General features: G+C 34.9%; 1 protein-coding gene across 2 annotated transcripts; it reads right to left on the reverse strand.

Moving 5' to 3' along the window:
- Nucleotides 1-251: 251 nt before the first annotated feature.
- Nucleotides 252-19398, reverse strand: LOC112012098 (glycerol-3-phosphate acyltransferase, chloroplastic). 2 transcript variants are annotated; one of them, XM_024044470.2, is made up of 13 exons: nt 18910-19398; nt 12886-12983; nt 10658-10744; nt 10399-10496; nt 8565-8622; nt 7017-7118; nt 6863-6924; nt 6651-6761; nt 3972-4050; nt 2221-2340; nt 2031-2144; nt 1702-1856; nt 252-667 (listed from the first exon to the last, which is right to left on the reverse strand). In XM_024044470.2, the coding sequence occupies exons 1-12, from the start codon at nt 19199-19201 to the stop codon at nt 1719-1721; spliced, it is 1359 nt and encodes a 452-aa protein (XP_023900238.1). In that variant the 5' UTR covers nt 19202-19398; the 3' UTR covers nt 252-667; nt 1702-1718. The 2 variants fall into 2 exon arrangements, with proteins under 2 accessions (XP_023900238.1, XP_023900239.1); XM_024044471.2 differs by having other exon boundaries at nt 1702-1853; nt 18910-19396.
- Nucleotides 19399-24366: the final 4968 nt, after the last annotated feature.

Here is a 24366-nt window from a genome sequence, read left to right on the forward strand (position 1 = left end):
TTCAATAGTTTAGGAACAAAAAACAAAGCTTTGATAAAATTCAAGGTCCAAAATAGTATTTACATCCATTTTCATGTGCCCAATTATAGTTTCTCTTTCTTTTTTCATGGCTTTAAATTTAGTGGCTTTCTCACTTTTTAAGTTTTTATCTGTCATCCCATCTTTCCACTAAGAAAACTCGCCACCTCATTCTAGACAAAATCATGCTTGGCGAATGGCCGTATAGGTAAAAACTTTGCTTCTTGAGCACATGTTCAAATACTTCCAGATACTGACCTTATTGTGAAAAGTTCAAGATAATGTAATTCAAAGAGAGAGAAAGAAGAAAATTGCGCATCTAGTTTGAATACAAGATATGATTTATAAAATTTGAGCAAAATATACACGTAAATTGCCTATCACAGATCTGTACAACTACACTGGAAATTGAGCTTCACCCTTGGTACCTGAAGCTGAAAATTTGAACTTCCAACCAGTTCCAGATTCTGATGAATTCATCTCTACTCCAACATATGCCCAAAAAAAGACCAGGTGATGTGTGGCAAATATCCATCAAGTAATCAAGGGACATGGATGTAGGGGTTCCTTTCACATTGCACGCTTGTATTAATGGGGCAGCGGCCATTTGGTTGAATTACAAAAGTATGTTAAAAATAGGGGTCCTAGCCTGTAACACAATCAAGGAAGTTAATTAAAATATAACAGAAGAAAAGCTACAACGTAGAGTTTCTTATGACTTCTCCCTACCTCTGTATGGACTGGCTTCCCATTAGCAATTCTAATCTTAAAGTTTGAGATTAAAGAAAATATATATATATATATATTTTTAAATCCTCCATTACAATTAAAATAATAATTATGATAGGCTTGGGAGAGAGCATTCCAGCCAAGAAACATCCCTAGAAAAATAAATCATGCAATAGCATTTTCTTAATATGCTTTAAGTGATTTGCAAAGGGTGTGAATTACTTCAATTTTGAATTCTTACATCTCTTATCAACTCAGTTCATGATAAAAGAACAAGAAAATTAAAAGATAAAAACTTAGGGGTGCTTGGAAGTTGGAATCAAAACCAAAAAACAAACCTTATAGGAATCAGAACCCAACTATTGGAAAATCTCCAATATGTCATGAATCAATCGTCTAATAAAACATACATAAACCACCTGAAGCCTTTATATAGAGCTTGCAGGAATAAAAATTCATAAACTATATAACTAACTCTAAACTGATAACAATCTAAAAGGCTAATCCTTTTTTGAAGACAAGGAGAGACCCTTAGACCTCTTAAAGTCGTTTCTTTTCAGTGCTTTGTTTCTTTGGGGTTGTACGAGTTGTATTTCTTTGTCTGAGTTTTTACTCTCTTTCTTTTAGCTCTTGATTTGGTTGTATTTTTCCTTGTTCAGAGTGTTCACTATCGTGAACATGATGTTCAGTTTTTTCAATAAAAGTTATTTACCTATCAAAAAAAAAAAAAGGCTAATCCTTATCTGATCATCAAAACCTTATTTGAACTCAAAATAAAATGGAATCCTAAACTATCTAACTAAATAAGAAACCCAATCTAATAAGGTGTACCGTCCTCATCAATTCATATTTGACAAATCTAGAATGCAAGGGTGTATAATAAATTTTAATTGATCATTATGCACTAACAAAATATATTGCCAAAAAAATAATAATAATAATAAGCTAAGGCACCTGATTAAAAAGGTTAACTAATTCCAGGGCTGTGACAAAGAGACACTTGGTGTAGATGCTTCTAGTCCTTGTTTGGCATGAATAGCAGATTTGAGCACATTGTATTGCTCCATCACGACATTATAGACAGCTTGTGTGTATAGGTCCTTAGCCTGCTAAGGTGAACAGCCAGTTCTTTAATAATCAATCAAAATAAAATCATATAAATAATGTGCATGAAGCTCTTTGGAAACCAATACGAGAAAGACCAGTATACTAAATGGAATGTAAATTTCAGGAACCATATATTAAACCAGGTAAGAGAGACCAGTATACTAAATGGAACCAACCTCTTCGGGGTTTTCGCAGGCAGTGGCAATATCAGAGAAGCTGATGCCTGGTGACACTGATAATCCAACCCCATGAAATGAGATGACTCTTTTCTCTCCAATTTCCTTTTCTACCTGGAAACAACAAATATTCTTCAGAGCAAACAAAAAATATAACAGAGAAGATGCCAAGTCAAAGACAAAGGGATACCTGGGGTGGAGGGGGCATTATGTTGTGGCACAATAATGCCATTGGATATATATGCCCTGGGGTACCAGAGTGTTCTACTAGCCTTCTCATATTGTCCACTGAAGAAGTATCAAAGGGTGCCTGACCCCCTTATATCAGTATAGAAGAATTTAATGACATTACAAAAAATGGAAATAAAGGGGATAACATGTCATACAAAAAGAACTCCAAATATATATATATATATATAAATATGAACTAACTTCTTTGGCCAGATAAATAACATATTAACTTGTTAATTGATTGCTTGTGTAGATGTGATGGAGAAACTGTGGACCATCTTTTGCTCCACTATAAAACTTTGTGCGCATGCTTTATGGAGTGAAATTTTGTTGTTGTTTGGGATTCAGTGGGTAATGCCCAAGACTTTAGCCTCTCTACTGTTTGCTTTGAGGAATCGGTTGGGGAAACAGTTCTCAAAAATTTGGAATATGGTATCAGCATGTCTCATGTGGTTAATTTGGTAGAAACATAATAAACGTATTTTGGAAGATATTGAGAGCCCATTAGATCTGGTGAAGTCTTTGCCAGTTGGGACCTTGTTTGATGGGTCTCGTATTTGGGGTTTTACACTTGGTCTAATTCTTCCTCAGGTTCTAGAATCGATTGTTTTCTTTTCTCCCATCATTGGGACGATTACTTTACTTGCATCTCTCAAAGAAGGTTACCTATAGTTTTATCAGATCACTTTCCTATTCTGTTAGAGGGAGGGAATCAATAACACGAGCATAGACCCTTTCGTTTCGAAAACATGTGGTTAAAAGCTGAGGGTTTTGTGGAAAAGGTGAAGTCTTGGTGGAAGGCTTATTGTTTTCAGGGGACTCCTAGTTATATTTAGGCCATGATGTTTAAAGTGCTAAAATTGGATTTAATGCAATGGATGAAACAGAGTTTGGCAATGTTTCAACAAGGAAACAGAAATTGTGGAGAGAGTTGAATGATGCTGGGACTGCAAAAACTTTTCTTTTCTTTTTTTTTTTTTATATTGGAAGTCAACTGTATTTTTACTATTGGTCCATTGGAATTTATTTTAGGTATAATTACTTAGAATATCATAGAGAGCATTTGAAGGTTAGAGAGGCCTTCAACGGAGTTGAAACCATTCCTTCTGCATGCTTTGTTTGACTGAATGGCTGTGTTACTCAACCATTCATGTTTTACTTTTCTTGCTTTCATTGGTAGTTGGTCATTTTCTTGACTTGGTAGCTATCTTTAGTATATTTCTTGTCTATTGACGGACTCTTTTTTTATTTGATACAATTTTATTATTCATAAAAAAATAGCTAATTAGGCTACTACTATTCTATTTAATTTACTAGAGTCAATATTATTTTCATAATTCAATAAATGGGCTTTGGCACACATCAATTAGTGTTAAAGTTTAGTCCTTGGAGTGTATATAAGCACTATACCCCAATGCAGGGAGCTTAACCTGATTCATGAAACTTCCATTGAAATTTTCAAATGGCTTGGTGGTGATTTCAAGCAACCCTAATTGGTGAAACATAGAGTTTGTCCTGCTTTTCTTCCTAAATCCCTAAACAACTTTTACAAACCTTGTTCAGCATCCTACCAGGGTCACAATGAAACTAACATTAAATTCCAATATATTTTTACCTAGACGTATCTTTTTTACATAGACGTATCTTAAGAGGCATGAGAAACAAACCCAAACATATTCGCAAAGAAGTATAGAAGATGAAAAAACTTACTGGATACCAGTCTTCTGTGTGAGGATATGGGCGGTCCCTCCCACCACTCGGTGCAATCCATATAAGTTGTGATCCACCCCTGTATCAGGAAGCACCTAAGTGATAGAAGACCAGAATGGAGATTTTCCAGAATTTATAGAAAATCGACCATCAAACTAAGAAGCATGCTCTGTATTGAAGTCATATAAGAGAATGAACACAATAAACATCTAGACACTCGAGCAACAATAACAACTTCCCTACTTCTATAAGCAATAGTAAAAAATTATATGCTCCAAGTTGAAGGATTAGGATGAGCTCAGATAGAGCCATAAAGGGACAAAAAGGAGATCATTATACCAAAAGATAGAAATCAACAGAGAAAGTATGTGTGAAGGTGTGTGTGGGTGAAAGCGTATTGCTTACACCTACCCAACAATTCCATAACTTTTTTTTTTTTGATAGGTAATCAAAGATTTATTTCATAAAAAGGACATCATGTTCACGATAGTGAAGACTCAGAACTTAAAACGAATACAAGTACCTCAAGAAGAGATATGAATAGAAAGAAGAAATTCAGAAATGGAAATACATTGTGTAAAACCCCAAATTTTACCCCACTTAAATAAGGTCCCAACTAGTATAGGATTCAAAAGATCAATTGATCTCACAGTATCTTCAAAAGTACGATTATTACACTCCTACCAAATTAACCACATCAAACAAGCTGGAACCATATTCCAAATATTCGAGGAATGCTTCCCCGGCCAATTCCACCAGCCAAAAAGAAGGGAGGCTACTGTCTTTGGCATCACCCACTGGATTCCAAATATTAGAAAAAACTTCACTCCACAAGGCATAAGCAAACTTACCATGGAGTAGAAGATGATTCATAGTTTCCTCATTACACCGGCACATGCAACACCAATTAACCAGTGGTAATCGCCTAAGAACCAGATTATCAATGGTAAGAATACTACCCCTAGCTATTGTCCATAAAAAGAAAGACACCCTTTTAGGTACCTTTGTACTCCAAATGCACTTCCAGGGAAAAGGGATGGAAGAAGAGCCATCCGGATCAGCTAGCAAGTTATAGTAATAGTGAACATCAAAAACACCAGAACGATTCAACTTCCAAGTCAACGTATCATCTCTCTCACCCCTTGGCATATTAGAATAAAGATGCTTAAGCAGAGAACATGCTCTCTCTACCCCCCTTTCATGAAAAGCTCGATGGAACTGTAAATTCCAACTTCTATTACCCCCTTCTAAATTAGGAACAACCAAATCAGAAATCTAAGCTTCTTTGGAAATAGCACAAGCAAACAAATCTGGATAGAGATCCTTTAGAGGGATAGGCCCACTCCAAGGGTCATACCAAAAACGAATACAATGTCCTTCCCCCTACAGCATACTCCACCTGCCTAAAGAAACTCTCAGCTCCTGCTCTGATATTCTTCCACAGTCCACAACCATGGGTCCCTCGAACATCCCTAGTACACCAACCCCCACTATCCACTCCATATTTGGTTGCTATAACCTGACGCCATGACCTATGATCTTCTTTCCCAAAGCACCATAACCACTTACCAAGCAAGGCTTGATTAAACAACCCCACCCTCCTTATCCCCAAACCACCTTCCTCCATCGGTAAACAAACTTTCTCCCACGCGACTAATTTGGAAGTGCTAATCATATAAACATTACACTTCATTGAATGAAATAAGAAGAAAATATAGTGGATTGGTGTTGTAAGTGTCAATGTAGTGGGCAGACTGTTGACCATCATTTGATTAATTGTAAGGGGGCTTATTAGTTATGGAGTTCTATTTTTAGATCTTTTGGTGTCTCTTGGGTTTTACCATAGAGGGTTTTTGATCTTTTGGTTGGGTGGAGGAACTAGTTGGGGAAGTATTGTCAAACATCAAACATTTGGAATTTGGCACTGCTGCGTATGATGTGGATCATTTGGAGGGAGCATAATAATCATACATTTGAGGGCTTGGAGATTACAGGGAATCAACTCCTAGCCTTGCTCATAGGGACTTTTGATGCAGAACAAGTAGGAAAATGGAGATAAAAGATGAATAAAAGGAACAAACAAAACAAATCCTGAGCTTCACTACCTAGAATCTGCCTGCAAACCCTAGGCATTACCACCAAACAAAGAGAACAAAGAAGGAGAAATATTCTTAACTCATCATAAAATTCATATTCAAACTCACCTGCCTCTTCTCGATTATAGGAGTACTAATTAAATAGGATTAGACATTACACCAATATGGAAAACATCTAATTAAATCCCTTAAAACCCTGAACATTAATAACCAAATTCAAAAACAAAATTAATTGCAAATTAAAGAATAAAATTTTGGCTCCCCGCATCCACTTTGTTTGATTGGTCTCGTGCTTGGGGACTCACGTATAGTGATTCCATTCCAATGTTTATAGATTCTCTTTTTTATTGTACATAATTTTTTGTTTATAATTCTTTTCGCTACTTCGTGCCTCTTTTTGCATGAAGTAGTCATTTTTGCAAAAACATTTCTCTTACTTATAAAAAAAAAAAAAAAAAAAAAAGGGTTTACTCTGAAGAAAGACACGAATGAGTAAAAAATATAAATGGCAAAGATACCCATGATGCACAGATATCATATCCATGATTTCAATCAGACAAACAGAGCAAAGAAATAGAGATACCTTAAACGTAAAGCCATTTCCTTCAAACTTCGTGTGTTTGCTTTTCTTTTCATCTCAACAAGCTCAGGAATATCAGTCAAGTGCTTTTTCGAGTACACGCATATAAGATTCCTAGGAAAATTTACATAGGATGATAACATAAAATTCATGAAACTTTAAATGGGAACTGGAGCATGATAACTATATGATATATCTACAAATTTCAAAATCACCTTCCAATACTGAAGGGTTTGCAAAGAGGATCTATTAAAACTCTATCCCCTGCTACATAGGTCTGCAGTACATGAAGTACAAATTTGTTATGCCAACATTTCCAAATGCACAACAATGGCATCTGTATTTGAAAGGGGAAAAGAAAAGTTTCACCATGTTCTCAGCAATACGCGGGTTTGTTGCTTCAAGCAACAATGCAATGATAGCAGGGTCAGCTTCAGTTTGGTGGTTTGACATCAAGACAATATTGTGACCCTGCAATCAATCACAAGGGTTACTTATTACATCCCAAAAAAGCCACTTCTACATCAAGAAATATTTGAAGATCAAATACTGGCAAGCATAAAAAATACTTTAAAAATAAGCACATATAACAGGCCATTAAACAAGCAGATAATTCTTTATGATGTTCTATTTCTTCACCCATCACTTGAACAGGCATTGATCAATAGAACTGTGAAAAACATATTGGGACTGGTTGAGACAGCTAGCAATAGCATACAGCATACCAGAGAAACATCCGGGCACTCTTACCATCCAAATCTTACACAACTAATGCACAAAAGCAATTGGGACAGCTAGCATCAATGCTAAATGCTAGCCTTAGTCTCATAGCCTAGAATAGTAAAGGAAGCACATTGCAGAAGGATTCTAATTATGAAAGTCCCCCATACAACTCACACCAGTTACTTTGGACAGTTTAAGCCTTTAACCCCAAACTAACCAACCAAGAACAGCTCTCAATTTCATAACACAATCAACCCATAGACCAGTGGAACTAAACAAAACCTGCAATGAAAAGCTAATGTTGGTTCAGTTTTTTTGATAAATAATAAACTTCATTGATAGAAATAACAAATACAAAAAAGAACGCAAACAAGACATGTACCAAAGAAAGTATGAGAACAATAAAAAAACTAAGTGTAAAACTACATCTATCAAGCATATCAGACAAAGAATTAAAAAAGAAGACACCCAATGCATTTGTCCACCCTAACAGAAGAATGAAATCTTCAAGTCTGGAATCGATCTTTCGGTTCCTTCAAAAATCTGAGCGTTCCTCTCCCTCCATATACCCCACATCAAACAGTGGGGGACCATATTCCATATCACCCCATTTCTATGTTTTCTAAATTTGCCTGGCCAGCTAGCTAGAAGCTCCACTACATCCTTTGGCATAACCCAAGTAACCCCAAAAAGTGTAAATACCATACGCCACAATTCTCTGGCTATTGGACAATGCGGGAGTAAATGATTAATAGAATCCACTGCCCTCTTACACATGCAACACCAGTCAATAACAACAAGCCTGGTTCTCAAAAAAATTAAATAACAATAAGCCTACGCTTCCTCAAGTTACCATGTTGGTTCAGTTATTGAAGTAGCCTACCTAAAATTTTCCCTTTTCAAAAATGCTAAATGATAAAAAGTAAACACTGACCACATTGAATTTTTCTTCTATTTTTCTTTTTGGAGTTATGCACATACCCTATGTTCATTATACCCAAAATCATCTATAAGACTTCACCATGCACATCTACTTACTAGCTTAACAGCCCCCATACAAACGCATAAAAATAAGCACAACAAACTAGAAGGAAGTTACATTTTTTTAACTTGGCAAGAAAGAGATAACTGAAAATAATTCAACTATTAGCTGCAGCGTATACAAAAATAAACTGGAATATTGAAAATAGGAACCTGCTGAAGCTTCTCTTCCATTTCATAGAAAAGGGAAATGTTGCCAACATATGAATTTCTGCATCAAAGACTATAAAGTCAGAGCTAAGGTAAAACACTAGGGGCCCCAAAGCACATGAAAGTCTCAATACGTGTTGATTGCAAAACAGTAGCCACTGGTTTCAGAATTAGATTACAAGTTAATTATTCCAGTAAATTCCATTATAAGTAAGCAGGATAAGAACAGAAGACTTGAAAGAAAAGAGAACGCTGAACTTTTACAACCATTAAAGATGAGAAGCTGAGTACAGTACTGTGATGGAATACAGAAATGGACAACTAGCTCTCAATCAGAGCAAAGATCTACAGGAGGATTCACTGTTTCCAACTTAATCATCTTGTGTGAATCTGAGATTATGCGACATCTACGCATACTACAATAATCACTCATATGATGAGAAAGCTAGACAGAAGCCTACTTAGGGTGAGTTTGGCATCAATTTTAAGTTTTAGCTTTTAACTTTTAACTTTATGTACAGTTTTTTAAAAAACCTCACTTTTTCAATTTTTTTCAAGGTACAAATATACATTAGCACACTTTCAGCAAAAAGCTAAATAAATTGTTTCCAAAAAGACCCTTAATGTGCAGATGGAGGGTATTCAATCCCAAAACCACTACCAAGACATGCAAACCACAACCAGGCAACATCAGCTTTTGCGTTTTGTTGTACCTTTTTAAGACAACTAAGAGGCATCACAATATGTATCTATGTAAATGCTTGCATGTCACAAATATGGGCACTCTAAGCATTCTAGAATCAGTCTAAATCCTAAGGAGTTTAAAAATACAAAGCTGCTACATTATCACTCTGTTATCTAAACAACACATTGGATTAGTCATACTTATGACATGAACATTATATTGAAGAAAAAAATCCTAAAAGAAGAAAAAAGGTTAATCACAGAATCCACCCTAAACTATGGGGACACTTCCAATGTCCACTCTAAACTAGAAATTATTGCAATAACACCCTAATTTGATATTAATATGCAATTTCCATTTCACCATCCAAAATCAACATAGAAAAAATAACAAATTAATGGGCTGGTTTGGTCGTGAGTTGCAGAAATATGTCAAGATTAACAAATCAATTCCCATTAATTTGTTATCTTCACCTTAGAGCCCACTAATTTGCTAATCCTAACATTGGTGATGGATGTTAAAGTGGACATTACAAATTAATCTCAAATTAAAGTGTTGATCGCAAAATTGTATAGTTTAGAGTGGACATTGCAAGTGACCTCATAGTTTAAAGTGGATAGTCACAATTAACGCCAAAAAAGAAAAAACCAACCAAACAAAAAATAATGAATAAACAAAAATAGTAAGAGATTAAAAAAGGAGGTGAACAAATGTGCAACTCGTTACTTGATCACAGAAAGCAATAAAATAAGAAGCAAATGGCATACATGAGTTATGTACTTCAATACATATATATGAACTTGATCCACTTAAGATCCTAAGCATACTCAAATAATAACTCAACAATTCCATTTCCCAGTAACGAGAACTAATTTAAGATCTTATAGCCATCAGACATAGCTCCCAACAAATAATCTCTACATTAAGCGTCTTTGTTTATCATACTTAAAGACCACATGTACTTCATGAAACAACTGATATTCAGCACCCACATGCATATTAATATAGAGGAATGACATATTACTGATATGAACGTGTAGAAAAACATAAAACGAGTGAAGTCTTCAATTTCAGGCAGTTGATTGAAAACCAAATCAAGATTTTTCAACAAAACCAGATGGGGAAAGAAGCACATAAAAGTTGTCACCTCACCTGTAATCAACTAAAGGACGGATATAATTTTGACCAAACATGTAGTAGTCAAAAGGTTCTCGCAGTGCTTCGTGAAATGGTTCGAAGACAAAAGGGTCCTGAAAAAGTACTATAATATTTCATACAAAGGATTCATAAAAACTGATAACTTGTATCCAATATCTGACTTATTAAAAAAAAAAAAAAACTGCAGACTGGAGATGGACATATTTTTTAAGCTATAAAAAAAATAATGATAGAGTAAATAGTTAAAAATTACCTCAACATCATAGAACATACGATCAAACGCAATAGCCATATTTGACAGTACTATCTCATCTGCCCTTGGATTTCCACTTTGGAAAACCTGAAACATGACAGCTCACAAATTTAACTTTTTTAAAAAAAATTATTGGTAAGTTACATAAGCACCCATTGGGTCCTTAACCTTCCACCTGTTCTTAAAACGGGGAAAGGTACAATTTGAGCTATAGCTCATGATCATAGCATGTTGTACAAGGGTGCATCAGTATATTAAATTTGCAGGATAGAACCCTAAATGAGGAAAACTTGTCTTTGTCCTTGTAAAGGAAATTTGAAAAATAATCCTACACTAATTGCATGTTCTCCAACATTCAGAAGTTTTAAATAACAATAAGCATGAAAGCAAAATACAATTTTAACTAGAAGTAGCACTAAGTGCAACAAAATAATGAGAATAATCATTGGTACAGCAGTCAAGGTCACATAAATTATCAAATATTTGACAATTTACAATAAAAAAGTAGCATTACAGAAGCTTCAACTATGGAACTGATGATGACATTATCCTAATTGATTAAATATGGATAATATGATTACAGGGTGAATCATTTTAAAAAACGTGCCATGGCCTTTACCCTCATTAGTTAAAAGCATAATTGACTAATCATAACTTGTGACAAAAACAGTAGAAGTAAACCATTGATGCAGTTGCATAAACAGACAAGCCCGCCAGAATACATGTCAATCACATATGCCATAAACAAAACTAATCGACACTGGCCAACATTAGGAAATATTGGAAGATCAGAAGAAAACTTCAAGCAAATAGATTTAAGAATTAGCATATCAGTTATTTTTTGTTAACCATATACAAGTCACATGATCATGAGAATGTGTAGAATGATGAAGGAGACTTTAGGTCCAGCTTTTCTAATAAGTACCAACCATCTTTCAGGTAAAACTTAGTTTTTTTAGGTTATTTGAAGTCTTAAACTTGTTTTGCACGTTCTCCATATATCAATCACAGCATATTTGCCTTAATGTTATGTAAAAAGTATTTCATTTGTGCACACACACACATATGGGCTGCCACAGAGTGTCGGCCAGAATAGAAATTGACTTCTTTCTCAATCAAATGAACTTGGAAGGAGGGAAAAAAAAAAAACCCTATATTTTGAAGTTTTAATTGCATGTTCAAGCATTCATTTAATATCAAGAAGTATTACTATTTCCCTATTCATGATTGCATGGTATTTGCTCCAATTATAAACAACAAGCTAGAGCTGAAAACTATATTAAAATTGGGAGTTAGATTGTATATTTAGTTATGTACAACTGAACAATTGTACACAGTATACTGCCATACACTTCTTTATCCCCGGAAGATAGGAGTTAGATTGCATATTTAGTTATGTTCAGCTGAACAATTGTACTCATTATACCACCACAAATTTCTTTATCCCTGGAAGATAGGAGTTAGATTGAATATTAAGTGATGTACAACTAACCAATTGCATACAGTAAACCACCATAAACTTCTTTTTCCCAGGAAGAAAGTTAAAGCATAATGCCTATGTATTTTACTTAAAGGGAAAGGAAGAGAAAAATACCAGTGGTTCTAGAACATATATGAATTTATACTGTAAGAAATGAGTAAAGGAATATTGATTTATTACTGCATTTTTATATTTGTGGAACAATTCTTCCATCCCCAAAGCAACAGTTGAAGGCAGTGACGCACATACATGGGCCATAGAAAGTCAGCCAGAATAGAAAGTAGTTTCTTTAATCAAGTGAACTTGAATAAAAGAAAAATACTCTATTATGAAGTTTTAATTGCACATTCAAGTATTCATTTGAATCAAGAAGTGTTTATATTTTCTCTTTCACGACTGCATGGTATTTTGTTCCAATTATAAGCAACAAACTAGAAGCTGTAAACTATCTTAAAATTGGGAGTTAAATTGTATATTTAATTATGTACAACTGAACAATTGTACACAGTACACCACCATGCACTTCTTTTTCCCTGGAAGATAGGAATTAGATTGTATATTTAATTATGTACAACTGAACAGTTCTACACATTATACCACCATAAACTTCTTTTTCCCAGGAAGAAAGTTAAGACATAATGCCTATGCAGTTTACATAAAGGGAAAGGAAAAGAAAAATACTAGTGGTTCTACAACGTATGGGAATGTAATCTGTCAAAAATGAGCTGAGGAATATAGATTTATTTACTGCATTTTTATAATTGTGGTACAATTCTTCCATCCCCGAAGCAACACTTGAAGGCAGTCTTCCTGCTTCTCTTTCCTTCGTAATTCCTGCCAGCAACTCTGCAGATAAATTTCAACATAAGTCATTAAAAAATGTAGGAGATAAGAACCCAAAAAAAATACAGAGATCAGAAAATCTAGAAAAGAAAAACAAAAACACCCAGCACCCACTTTAACCATCCATGAATAATAGTAGTATGAAAAGGTTGCTTTGAGCTCCATCAAGCTTCACTCCACAGCCCTCACCCTCAAATGGATGGCTATTGCCTTGTAACAAAACACAAAGGAGAGGCCTTATGGGCTAGTTTATCAGTTCTACCAAATCTCCAATGCCAACCACAAAGAACCACATTGTCCAGGTTAGTAACAACCCTCAAAACCAAGGTAATCCAAGTGCATTCCGAACTGACAGGCTAAGCAGTTTATGTTCATACCCAGGAGCATTCTATTCCTTTATTGTGAATGAGTTATTTTAATTTTTCTATGTCCTCAATAACTTAGATAGATATCAAATAGTGTTAATCAATGATTATTTAAACTGTCCCCTTATTTATTCTCAGCTCTCGATGAGCCAAAATACTGAACAAAGTTGGCTTCATGAACCTCCCTTCTTCTTTTTTTTCTTTTTTTTTTCCTTGTCTAACCACTGTTGGAAATTAATTACTTTCCATTTTTATGTGTTATCATGACAAACCGAGAGAAAATTAATAAGAGTAAGGGCCAGTTGGGAGGGCTCGAGAAGTTGCAACTGCTGTAAAAAAGCAACCCTTGATCTGGTTTTCAAACCTAAAGAGACCAAGCTGCTTTATGAAATAGACAAAAAACTAAAACACCCTTGAGTTACCAAACAGTCAACAAGTAGCTTTTGCTAATTAAAAGCTCAAGCACCATCGGAGAAGCCCAACCAAAAAGGCCTAGAGGATGGGGACTTTTTTTTTTTTTTTTTTTTTGAAAAGCAAAACAAAGGTCAACTTTCTTCAGGACTCTAAATCCAGAATTGAATACATATATCAAGTCGAGGCTGTTTTATTGTACATTTCCGAATGTTTTATAGATGTGAAACAGTGTGGAACAACTTAAGTAAATAATTCATGTACCATTTATGAGAAAAAAATAATCATTTTCATTACGAAGAACTAAGGAGTATTGGTCGTTGCTTAAGTAAATATGTTATCTGCATATTTACTTTACTAGTTGTGTAAGATGGGTCTTAAACAATCTTCAATGTATCTCCTTCAAAATTCATATGATAGAAACCCGGATTAGGATGCTTCGGAGTCCTTAGGTAATTCAATGATAGGTTTTGTAAAAAGGCAAAACTTAGGTACAGTTACTTATGTATGCTACATTAGGTTTTTCAATTAAATTCAAACACAAGGCTGTATTGACTAATGAAGCATAACTAGTCTAATGTGTTTTAATTTAATTGGGAAATGTAATTCAGCTATGTTTTTACACTTCACAAAATCTTTTTATATCTATTTTGAAATGGGCGGGTTAGATTTTGCTTGCCACGTCATCAATACTTTAAATTGAACCAAAATGCTGATAGTCAACGTTTGTTTAAATGTTGCTGACGTGACGAAATTTAGTTCACTTATTTCAATATGGATGGATAGGATTTCAGAAATTTTATGGTGAAGTTCCCTTAAGAACTCTAGAGGATGGATCTGTAGAAACACAGCCAGAGAACAAAATTAAATGAACTTGTCTGTTCATTTGTCGACACTGTTTAATTTGAGTATGTTGATCATTGAATAAATTGAAAGAGGAAAAAGAAAAACATTTGATGTGATTTTGGTCTTCTGTTAGTTGCAATAAGTGTTTAATTTTTCATACTCTGCTTCTTTGGGCTCGTGTTTAGGGGTGGACAAACTGTACTGCTGTGTCTGATTTTTTAGTTTCTATTTCCTGTAGCTCTTGATCTTCTTGTATTTGTTTCATTGTTCAAAGTGTTTACCATCGTGAATATGATGTTCAATTTTTTTCAATAAAAGTTTTATTACCTATAAAAAAAAAGAGTTAAGGAATAAAGGAAGAGAATCACTAGATATGAGTCCCCAAGCCCTAGCTAAATCAAAAAGGGAACCACAAAAGAGAGCAAACAGTTGGTCATCGAATCTATCCAAGTCTTCAAATGTCCGCTGATTGCGTTCCCTCCAAATACACCACATCAAACACAATGAAACTAAATTCCAAATGTGAGATGAATGCTTCCCCAACCAATTCCACCAACCAAAAAGAAAATCTGACACCGTACATGAGGGGACCCATGAAATCCCAAAAGTTCTATAGACAAAGCACCACAGCCGATAAGCCTTTCCACAATGTAACAACAAATGATCCACTGTCTCCCCACAACAATGACACATAATACACCAATCAACGAAGTCAAAGCCCTTAAGCCTCAAATTATCTCCCGTGAGAATCCTATCCCATGCCGCTGTCCAAATAAAGAAAGAGACACGCCGGGTGCCTTAACCTTCCAAATTTCTTTCCATGGAAAAACAATGGAAGAACCGAAGAAGAACCATGTAATTTATGATAATATGAGCGGATAGTAAAATCCCCGTTCTTTATCAACTTCCATCTCATACGATCACTACCAGTCACTAAAGGTAAATTGGATGCCAAGAATCGAAAGAAATAATCCACCACATCTGCCTCCCAATCATTAGGACCCCAAACGAAACGAACATCCCAAGTTCCCCTATTCCCCGCTCCTTGACACATCAAAGATGATTCTATGGAAGCTTCTTTGTTTGCAACAAAATTGTACAAGATTGGAAAAGCCAAATGGAGAGGAAGATCTCCACACCACCTATCTGTCCAAAATTTCACTCTATCCCCCACCCCAACCTTAAACTGGACATTTTTGCTAAACACTTCCCATTCCATCCGAATACTTCTCCACAAAACACACCCATGAACACTCCTTCTCAACTTAGAGGTCCATCCCCCGCCCCCCCCCCCCCCCATTCCTCCCCAAATTTCAAAGTTCCCACCTTCCTCCAAAACCTATTCTCCTCGATCCCAAAACGCCAAAGCCACTTTCCTAGCAAGGCTTTATTGAAAGTGATCAACTTCCTAATACCCAAACCACCATTAGCAATAGGCATACACACCTTATCCTAACACAACAAACGTGTCTTAGAGTCACCCCACAAAAAGTCCCTTTGCAGCTTCTCAATTTTGTTCGCCACATGTGTAGGAATGGTGAACAAAGATAAGAACTAAGTAAGGAGGCTAGATAGCGTGCTTTTAAGCAATGTCAATCTACCACCTTTAGACAAATATAACTTCTTCCACCCTGTTAACTTTCTTTCAATTTTTTCCAATATAGGGTTCCAAATAGAGGGGGATTTATGGGACACTCCCAACGGCATACCAAGATAAGTCATTGGTAGGGCCCCACCCCTACAACCCAATATCTCTGCCAAAGCATGCACATTATTTACCTCTCCTATAGGAACCATTTCGCTCTTAGCTACATTAACTTTCAAACCAGTCACAGCCTAAAAACAAAGTAGCAACAATCGAACATGTAGGATTTGCTTCACCGCTGCATCACAAAACAAAATAGTATCATCCGCAAACAGCAAATGCGAAACACATTCCCCTCTGCCTCTCCTACCATCTACCCTAAAGCCAGTAAGTAATCTTGCCCCCTCCATTCTCTTCACCATCCTACTAAACACCTCCATCATAACTAAAAATAACATAGGAGACAGCGGATCCCCTTGTCTCAAACCTCTAGAGCTACCAAAGAAATTAGCTGGAGACCCATTGACTAACACAAAAAACTGCACTGTAAAGATACAAGTTCGAATCCAGCTGTACCATTTCTCTCCAAAGCCCATTTTTTTCAACAACTTCAGAAATGCCTCCCAATTCACATTGTTATCTGCTTGGCCAAGATCTTATACATGCTCCCCACCAAACTAATAGGTCTGAAATCTCAAATGTTAGAGGCATCATTCTTCTTAGGGATTAAAGCTATAAAGGTAGCATTAAGAGATTTCTCAAACTTACAGTGCTGATAGAACTCTTCAAAAACTGCTAAAACATCTCTTTCTACAACTCTCCAGGAATAATGGAAAAAAGGCCATAGAAAAGCCATCTGAACCTAGAGCTTTATCCCCTTCCATATCTCTAACCACTGATCTTATCTTGTCCTTCTCAAACCTCCTCTCCATCCAGCTCCTTTCCAACTCCCCAATTTGATCAAACTCTAGACCTTTCACAAAAGGTCTCCACTCTTCGGACTCTTGATACAAAGTTTTATAAAATTGAACTACCTGAGCAGCCACTTCTACTTCTTCCTCATAAATCACCCCATCCACTTCCAAGAAACTCATATGGTTATACCTTCAATGGGAATTAGCCATCTTGTGGAAGAACTTAGTATTATTATCACCCTCCTTAATGCACAACATCCTCGATTTCTGTCTCCATGAGATCTCCTCTAGAGAAAGAAGATGCTCTATTTGCGATCTCACTTCATTTCTCTCATTCATCTCTATTTCAGTGAGTCCAAGAACCCCATCCTTAGCATCTAATAACTCTAAAGCCCCCAATAATTCTTTCTTCTTGCGACCAACATTGCCAAATTCTTGGCGATTCCACTGAATAATGTCTTCTTTCAAAGCTTTCAATTTTTTAGCAAACACATAACTAGGTGTACCCGACAAAGAATGGTGATTCCACCATGAATCAACTCTATCAACAAACCCATCCGTTTTCAACCACATATTCTCAAACCGGAAGGGACTTTCCCCCCTCGCCATACCCCATGCCTCCAAAAGAATTGGGAAATGATTTGAAATGGGTCGTGGTAGAATCCGCTGGATCACATCTGGAAAGTGTAGCTCCCAGTCATGTGACACCAAAGCTCTATCAATCCTAGACATGGATGGCTGGTTAGTACCACTAGACCATGTATAACTCCCTCCCTCCAATGGCAAATCTATCAAGTTTAGGTCCTCAATAAATTCATAAAACTTTTCCACAGCCGAAGTAATTTCTTAGTTAAAATTGAAGATGTAAATACTTGAATAGGTTTATTCCCACATTTCCCTGACATCCACTACAAAATAGCAAGCTTTGGATTTTTTTTTTTTTTTTTTTTTTTTAAACAAGCAGAGCAAGGTCTGATATCACCTATCACCAACCCTTTCTATAAGCATCATCGATTTCTCAGTCCTATATTTCAATTTAGGACGGTATTACTAAATGCAAATTAAGCGATCTTGGGGCGATGGACCCAAATCAATGCTAAGATATACATAAATTACTAACTTAAATAGCATGGCCTCTTAAGTATAGACATGTATCGCATCCATGTTTATACTTAAAAAGTAATAAACAATGTATCAGAAGTATACAAAAGGGAATCATGTTTCTTTAGGTAGGCTTTAAATAGGATTTACATAGATTTTGATAGGATAAGACATCGGCGTAATGATATGCACTTTTCAAACAAAATCTCTTCATCTTCACTTAACATATTAGGCTTTTTTTTTTTTTTAATTAAAGATGTAGCATATATTTATAAAATTCAACGTATCTTTATTCTTCCTATGCCTCAAAATGTGAATTTCAAAATGCATTCTATTTTACGAAACTAAGAGGAACTGAATATGAATTCGTCATCTCCGGACAATGATAACCAAACCATAAACAGAATCAAGTATTTGTTAGTTACAAAAACTAATCTGCTGCAACCGCATTTAGTTGCGTTACTGTTGATAAGAACTCGAAACGATACTGATAGAACACTGCAGTTATGCTACTAACAAAAAAAAAAAAAAAAAGAGGCAACATTTTCTCAAAAGAAAGAACACAAGAAGTGAGAGTAAAGAACAAAGAAAGTAATTAGGAATCTCAGTCTTTGTTAACTCCACCACATTTTTCTCAGCAGGAAAGAAAAGATAGAAAGTAAAGAAATAATTTAGGCTGGAAGAAAAGAAGGAAGAGGGAAGCGAACCTTGTTCGGTGGTGGCATTGAGAAATGTGCGGGAGTCCTTGCTGGTGTCTCCGGACGAAGTAGTAGCCGCGGGTGGCGGCGCCGGCGACGAGGAGGAGGAGGACTCCTTGTCCTGAAGCATCTCCGCCGTGGCACTCGCTTTAAAAGAATGAAAAAGAGACGGAAATGGTTGTCTCCGAGTACAGAATCGCACAGAAAAAGAAAAAGAAACCCTAGCTTTGGGTGTGGTTGTGGCTGTGGTTGTGGATGTGAAGAATGTGGTGGTTAGCGGAGAAGAAGAGAGGATAAACATATTATTAATATTATTTTTTTATTTTTTATTTTTTGCGGAGAGAAAAAAATCGGGGAAGAGTTTGGATTTTTTTCTACTTTCTAAAAGGTTGCTTATGTGAGAGGAGTTTGAAGTTTGAAGATTGATTGAAATATGAGAGGGCGAAAGAGAGAGAGAGAGAGAGAGAGTGAGAGACTGCTAGCACTGGGCTCACACTCTGGGTGACTAGTAATAATAGACTCTATAGTGAATAGAGTTGGGATTGGCGGGCGCACGTGCTTTTCTTTCTTTCGTTTTTTTTCCAACACCGTACATACGTTTAAAGAAATATTTTTAATTTTTAAATAACATTACACGTATTTTTTCACATTTTTTATTTATACATATTTTTAAAATATAAAATCAACGTTACTAAAACAACTTTACTAAACGGTCACTTAATTTTTTTGATAAATTTGTTTGAAAAACATAAATTAATAGGAAAATATCTTATTTTGTAGGTAGGAGTTAGAGATATATTTTTATTAGATTGTTTTCAAGTTTTTTCACTATTAAATATAAGATTTACGGGTATTTTTGAACCGTATAAAAATTCAATCTAAAAAAAGAAATCATCTTATAAATAAGTCTAATGCCACAAATGTTTTCATAACTTTACCACAACTTTGCTAGGTGGCAACTAGTAAATAATGAAATTGTGAACTCACATAAACCCACTATTTTATTTCCACCGCTCATCAAATCATCAAATAATAAAGTCATGACAAAATTGTGAAAATATTTATGACACTAGGCTTACTTTCCTCTTACAAACGAGAGAAACGTAAAATAGTCAAAAAGTTGGAGATGGTTCTGGTTTTGGTTTGGATTGAGAAAAAAAGACACGTGAAAGATAATTTGAATATGCACGTAGTCATGTATGTCAAAAGGGGAACTTATCGTGGCTGCCACACTCACATTGGGGATCATTTCCCACTTTTCTTTCCTCCTTCTTTTCTTTCTTTATTCTTTTTATTTTTATTTACATCAATTGGTTTTTTATATAAAGATAAATGATATGTCCTTTAACCAAGCTCATAAAAACATCCATTAACTAGGCTCATAAAAATATAAAAAGAAATAATATGTTCATAATATTTTCACAATAAATCTTATGTAGCAAGTTGTTACAGGTTATTATTAATAGGGTAGAAGAGTAATTTCACTGTTAGGTTCAAATTAAAACCAAGAATAACTAACCACCTATGATTTTTTGTGAACGTAGCAACTCTGAAATATAAAACACACAAATGACAAAACCTCTTTTTCATTTTTTGAGTCCTGGTTGGATGGTTGTGTAGCACAAAAGTTACTTGGTATTTCAAAGTTCATGTGATAGAGCTAATCGATCAAAGAGTTAGCACATAGCACACAATACAAAATGACAATTAAATCTAGGGGTGTTCATCAAACCGCATAACTGCACCCAAACTGACCAAAACCGCTAGCAAAATAAAGTAACTACATCACACCCAAGTGGTAATGAACTGCATCGCACTGCACTGTGTGGTGTAATATGCGGTTTTATGATAAGAAAACCATATAAAAGCACACTGCACTACACTCATATATATTTATATTTTATATTAAATACTTAATTACTAATTTAATATTATATAATGTAAGTGGCCAGCCTGGCATTAGAGTGTTCCAATTTCACATTAAAAACAACTTCATTTTGCTATGAAAATATTGTGGTCGTGGCTGCTCTTAAATACAAAACACAAATGACAAAACATCTTTTCATTTTTTGAGTCTTTGTCGGATGGTTGTGTGTAGCACAAAAGTTATTTTGAATTTCAAAGTTCACGTGGTGGAGCCAAGCGGTTAGAGAGTTAGCACATAGCACACAATACAAAATGACAGTTAAATCTAGGGGTCTTCATCAAACCGCATGATTGCACCCAAACCAACCAAAACTGTCGGCAAAATAAAGTAACCGTATCGCACCCAAGTGGCAATGAACTGCACCACACCACACAGTGCAATGTGGTATGTGGTTTTATGATATGAAAACCATATAAAACTGCATTGCCCTACACTCATATATATTTTTATTTTATATTAAATACTTATTACTAATTTAATATTATATAATGTAAGTGGCCAGCCTAGCATTAATGTGTTCCAATTTCAAATTAAAAACAACTTCATTTTGGTCAAATACAAAATTAAAAGTTCAAAACATCATTCACTTCCAGATACCCTTTCACTCTCATAAGACATGACTAGGTGTATATGGTACGCTATTATGGACCTTATGGTTGTTGCTTGTTAAGCATTTTGGTGTTACATGTTATATTTGTTTAACATACATAATTGTGTATAATTTACCGTCATGGATTTTTTTTTTGTTGTTTTGTATATATTTGTGGTACTTTTAGTTTCTTGTCAATTTGTCATGGAAATTTTTTTTTACTTGTATATATTTGTGTTATTTTTTTGTTATATATATATATATATATATTAACTTACTATTATATTATCATGGTTATTAATAGTAAACTAGTAATTGGCTGTGACATTTAAAAAATATATCAACCAAAAACTGACCAAATCGCACTTTTGTACACTGTACCAAACTGCACCGCACTGCACATGTGATTGCAAAATTGAGATATGGTGCAGTGCAATTATGGTCTTGGTTAAATCGCACCACAAAATGCAATGCTACAAATGACCCAAAACCATACCGAACCGCACCGCAAACACGCTAATTAAATCAAATAAAATGAAACATACTTTTAAGCTAAGTAAAAGGAAAACATTAGAGAAGAAAAAGGAAGAACGATGCAAAAAGATGAAGATTCAAGGGCAAACAAAGAAGAAGAAGCAAGCATTAGTGATGTGAAGGTGGTGACCGGAAACATGATGGCAACGTGGGCTCTGGTACATGTTTTTGCTGCATTCGTTGTTTTTTTCCTTTGTATCTTTGTACCAAAAGATTCTCATTTGTCAGCCGTATCACTTGGTATTTGCCAAAATAGCTAGTATTGTCTAATATCAACCAATATTTAGAGTCGTACAAATGAGTCTAAATTTTCTGTCTCACTTTTCCTGCTCCACTATATACTCCACAAATAAAAACATACCACATGTTTATTTAATTTATTAAATGCTAAATTTATGCCTTTTATTATTTCAATTACCTTAATATGATGAGTTATTTATTTATTTATTTTAGGAAATTGAAATAATAGAAGGGATAAATTTAGCATTTAATAAATTAGATGGACATGTGGCATGTTTTTATTTGTGGAGTATATAATGGAGAAAAAAGAGTGGGATAGAATATTTGGATTTGGTACAAAATAAAAGGTTTTTTTTTTTTACCAGTTTACCTTCCGTTAGGAAAAATACCGGCTAATACGGTAAGGTACTATCTGACCCCAAGATGTGACAACAAATAGCTGAGAGCTTGTTTGGATGAGATAAGTTTTGAGTGATATCACTCAATTTTCTATTTTCATCATCCAAATCGTGTGGGTTCCACGGATGAGCATTTGTTTGGATGAGTTTTGGATCATTGTTTTCATTACTAAATTCTCTGATTTTTGAGTGATGCGTTATGGAAACTGAAAACACATTTTAGGTGTTTTCAGTTTCCAAAACTCAGTTTTCAATAGCATTTTTGTAATTAAACTCACATCCTAGCCGCAATGTTTGACATTTTTACCCTTTTTTTTTTTTTTTTTTTTTTTTTTTTTTTTTTTGTGAAACCCAGGTGCAAGTGATGAGTGATGGGTCTGTTGTTGAAGTTGAAAACTGAGTTTGAGTTAAGGTGCCAAAACAAGTTGTTTGAGAAATTTGGATATTTTAAGTAATGAGTGATGAAAATTGAGTGATGAAAACTGAGTAATGACAAATTACAAACCAAACAGGCCCTAAGTTTCTAAATGTTATATCCATAATTTTTTCACAATAAATTCTAAGTAATGGGTTGTTATTAGTTGTTATAAGTGGGCAAAAAAGTAATATAAGTTGTAGATTCAAATTAGAACCAATAACAACTTATCACCTATAATTTGTTATAAAAATGTTATGGACGTAGCACTTCTCTTCCAAATATGCCAAGCTGTGATCCCAAATAATGTCATATCATCTTACTTCAACCAGGTTACAAGGTTAGCCATTATAGGGTGCGGCTTATGTCTAGCGCTCCAGTGCACTGGAGCCGCACCAATTGTAACACGTATTCATTTTTGGACATGTGTCACAATTGCAATGCGTCCAATACACTTGAGCACTAAACGTAAGCTGGGCCCGCCATTATATGCCAAGCTGTGACTCCAAATAATGTTATATCATCTTCAACCGGCTAACAAGGTCAGCCATTAAACACCTGAGAAGAACCAGCCTTATACATAACATCATTCATCATTCCACAGGACCATAGTACAAGAAGCACATACTCATCACATTGTTTGCAAATAGGATAAATTGAATGCACAGGGACTTTACGCTTCAGAGGAAAAATTTTATTTTAGAAGGAATTTTAAGAGCCCAAATGAAATAGTTCTCTCAAAAGGGGGAGTATAATGTAGCACGTGATGATATGACATGTGACATGACATTATAACATGGCAACATGCCGTTGAAAAGTACACGTGATAGACATAAAGAAAATATGTAAGCTAAAATTTAGGAAGTTAATTATATGATGACGTCATCATGTAACTATTTCCTATGCTATAAATAGCTGCAAATGGTCCCGTAAAAATTCATTCATTGAGTGTTGAAAAACTGATGGCTCATTTGATAATATTATTCTAATAATGTTGTTTGTATTTTTTTAAAATACTTGTAGGTAAAAAAATATATGAAAATATGTGTAAATAAAAAAATATATAAAAATACGTATAATATTGTTTAAACACTAAAAACTGTTGTTCAAAATACCCTACCAAACACCCGTTGAATTTTCAGATTTCATTTGAGATTAAGATCAAGGCTACGTTTGTTTTCCCTCTATTCCTCTAATTTCCTCTCTTTGGCAATTCTCTCTCGAGCAACAAAGCACAACAATAACTTTTGGAAATTACTCCTTAGGAAATAACTTTTGTTTCACAGTTTCTCAAGTAAAAGACAATATATAAATACTTCAAAACCAAGTCCTACAGAAAGCACAATGGTAATCACAATTTTTC

The sequence above is a fragment of the Quercus suber genome, unplaced genomic scaffold (genome assembly GCF_002906115.3).
Source record: "Quercus suber isolate HL8 unplaced genomic scaffold, Cork oak 2.0 scaffold_47, whole genome shotgun sequence".
Lineage (NCBI taxonomy): Eukaryota > Viridiplantae > Streptophyta > Magnoliopsida > Fagales > Fagaceae > Quercus > Quercus suber.

What these genes read in the sequence shown, in the direction of transcription:
- LOC112012098 (XM_024044470.2), bottom strand. Translation starts at nt 19,201, where the DNA reads ATGTTTATCCTCTCTTCTTCTCCGCTAACCACCACATTCTTCACATCC. An exon ending in ACCACAATTATAAAAATGCA is followed by an intron (nt 10,745 to 12,885) that starts GTAAATAAATCT and finishes GTCATGTTTCAG; the next exon opens with GTTTTCCAAAGTGGAAATCC. An exon ending in TAATGCCCCCTCCACCCCAG is followed by an intron (nt 2,145 to 2,220) that starts GTATCCCTTTGT and finishes TGTTGTTTCCAG; the next exon opens with GTAGAAAAGGAAATTGGAGA.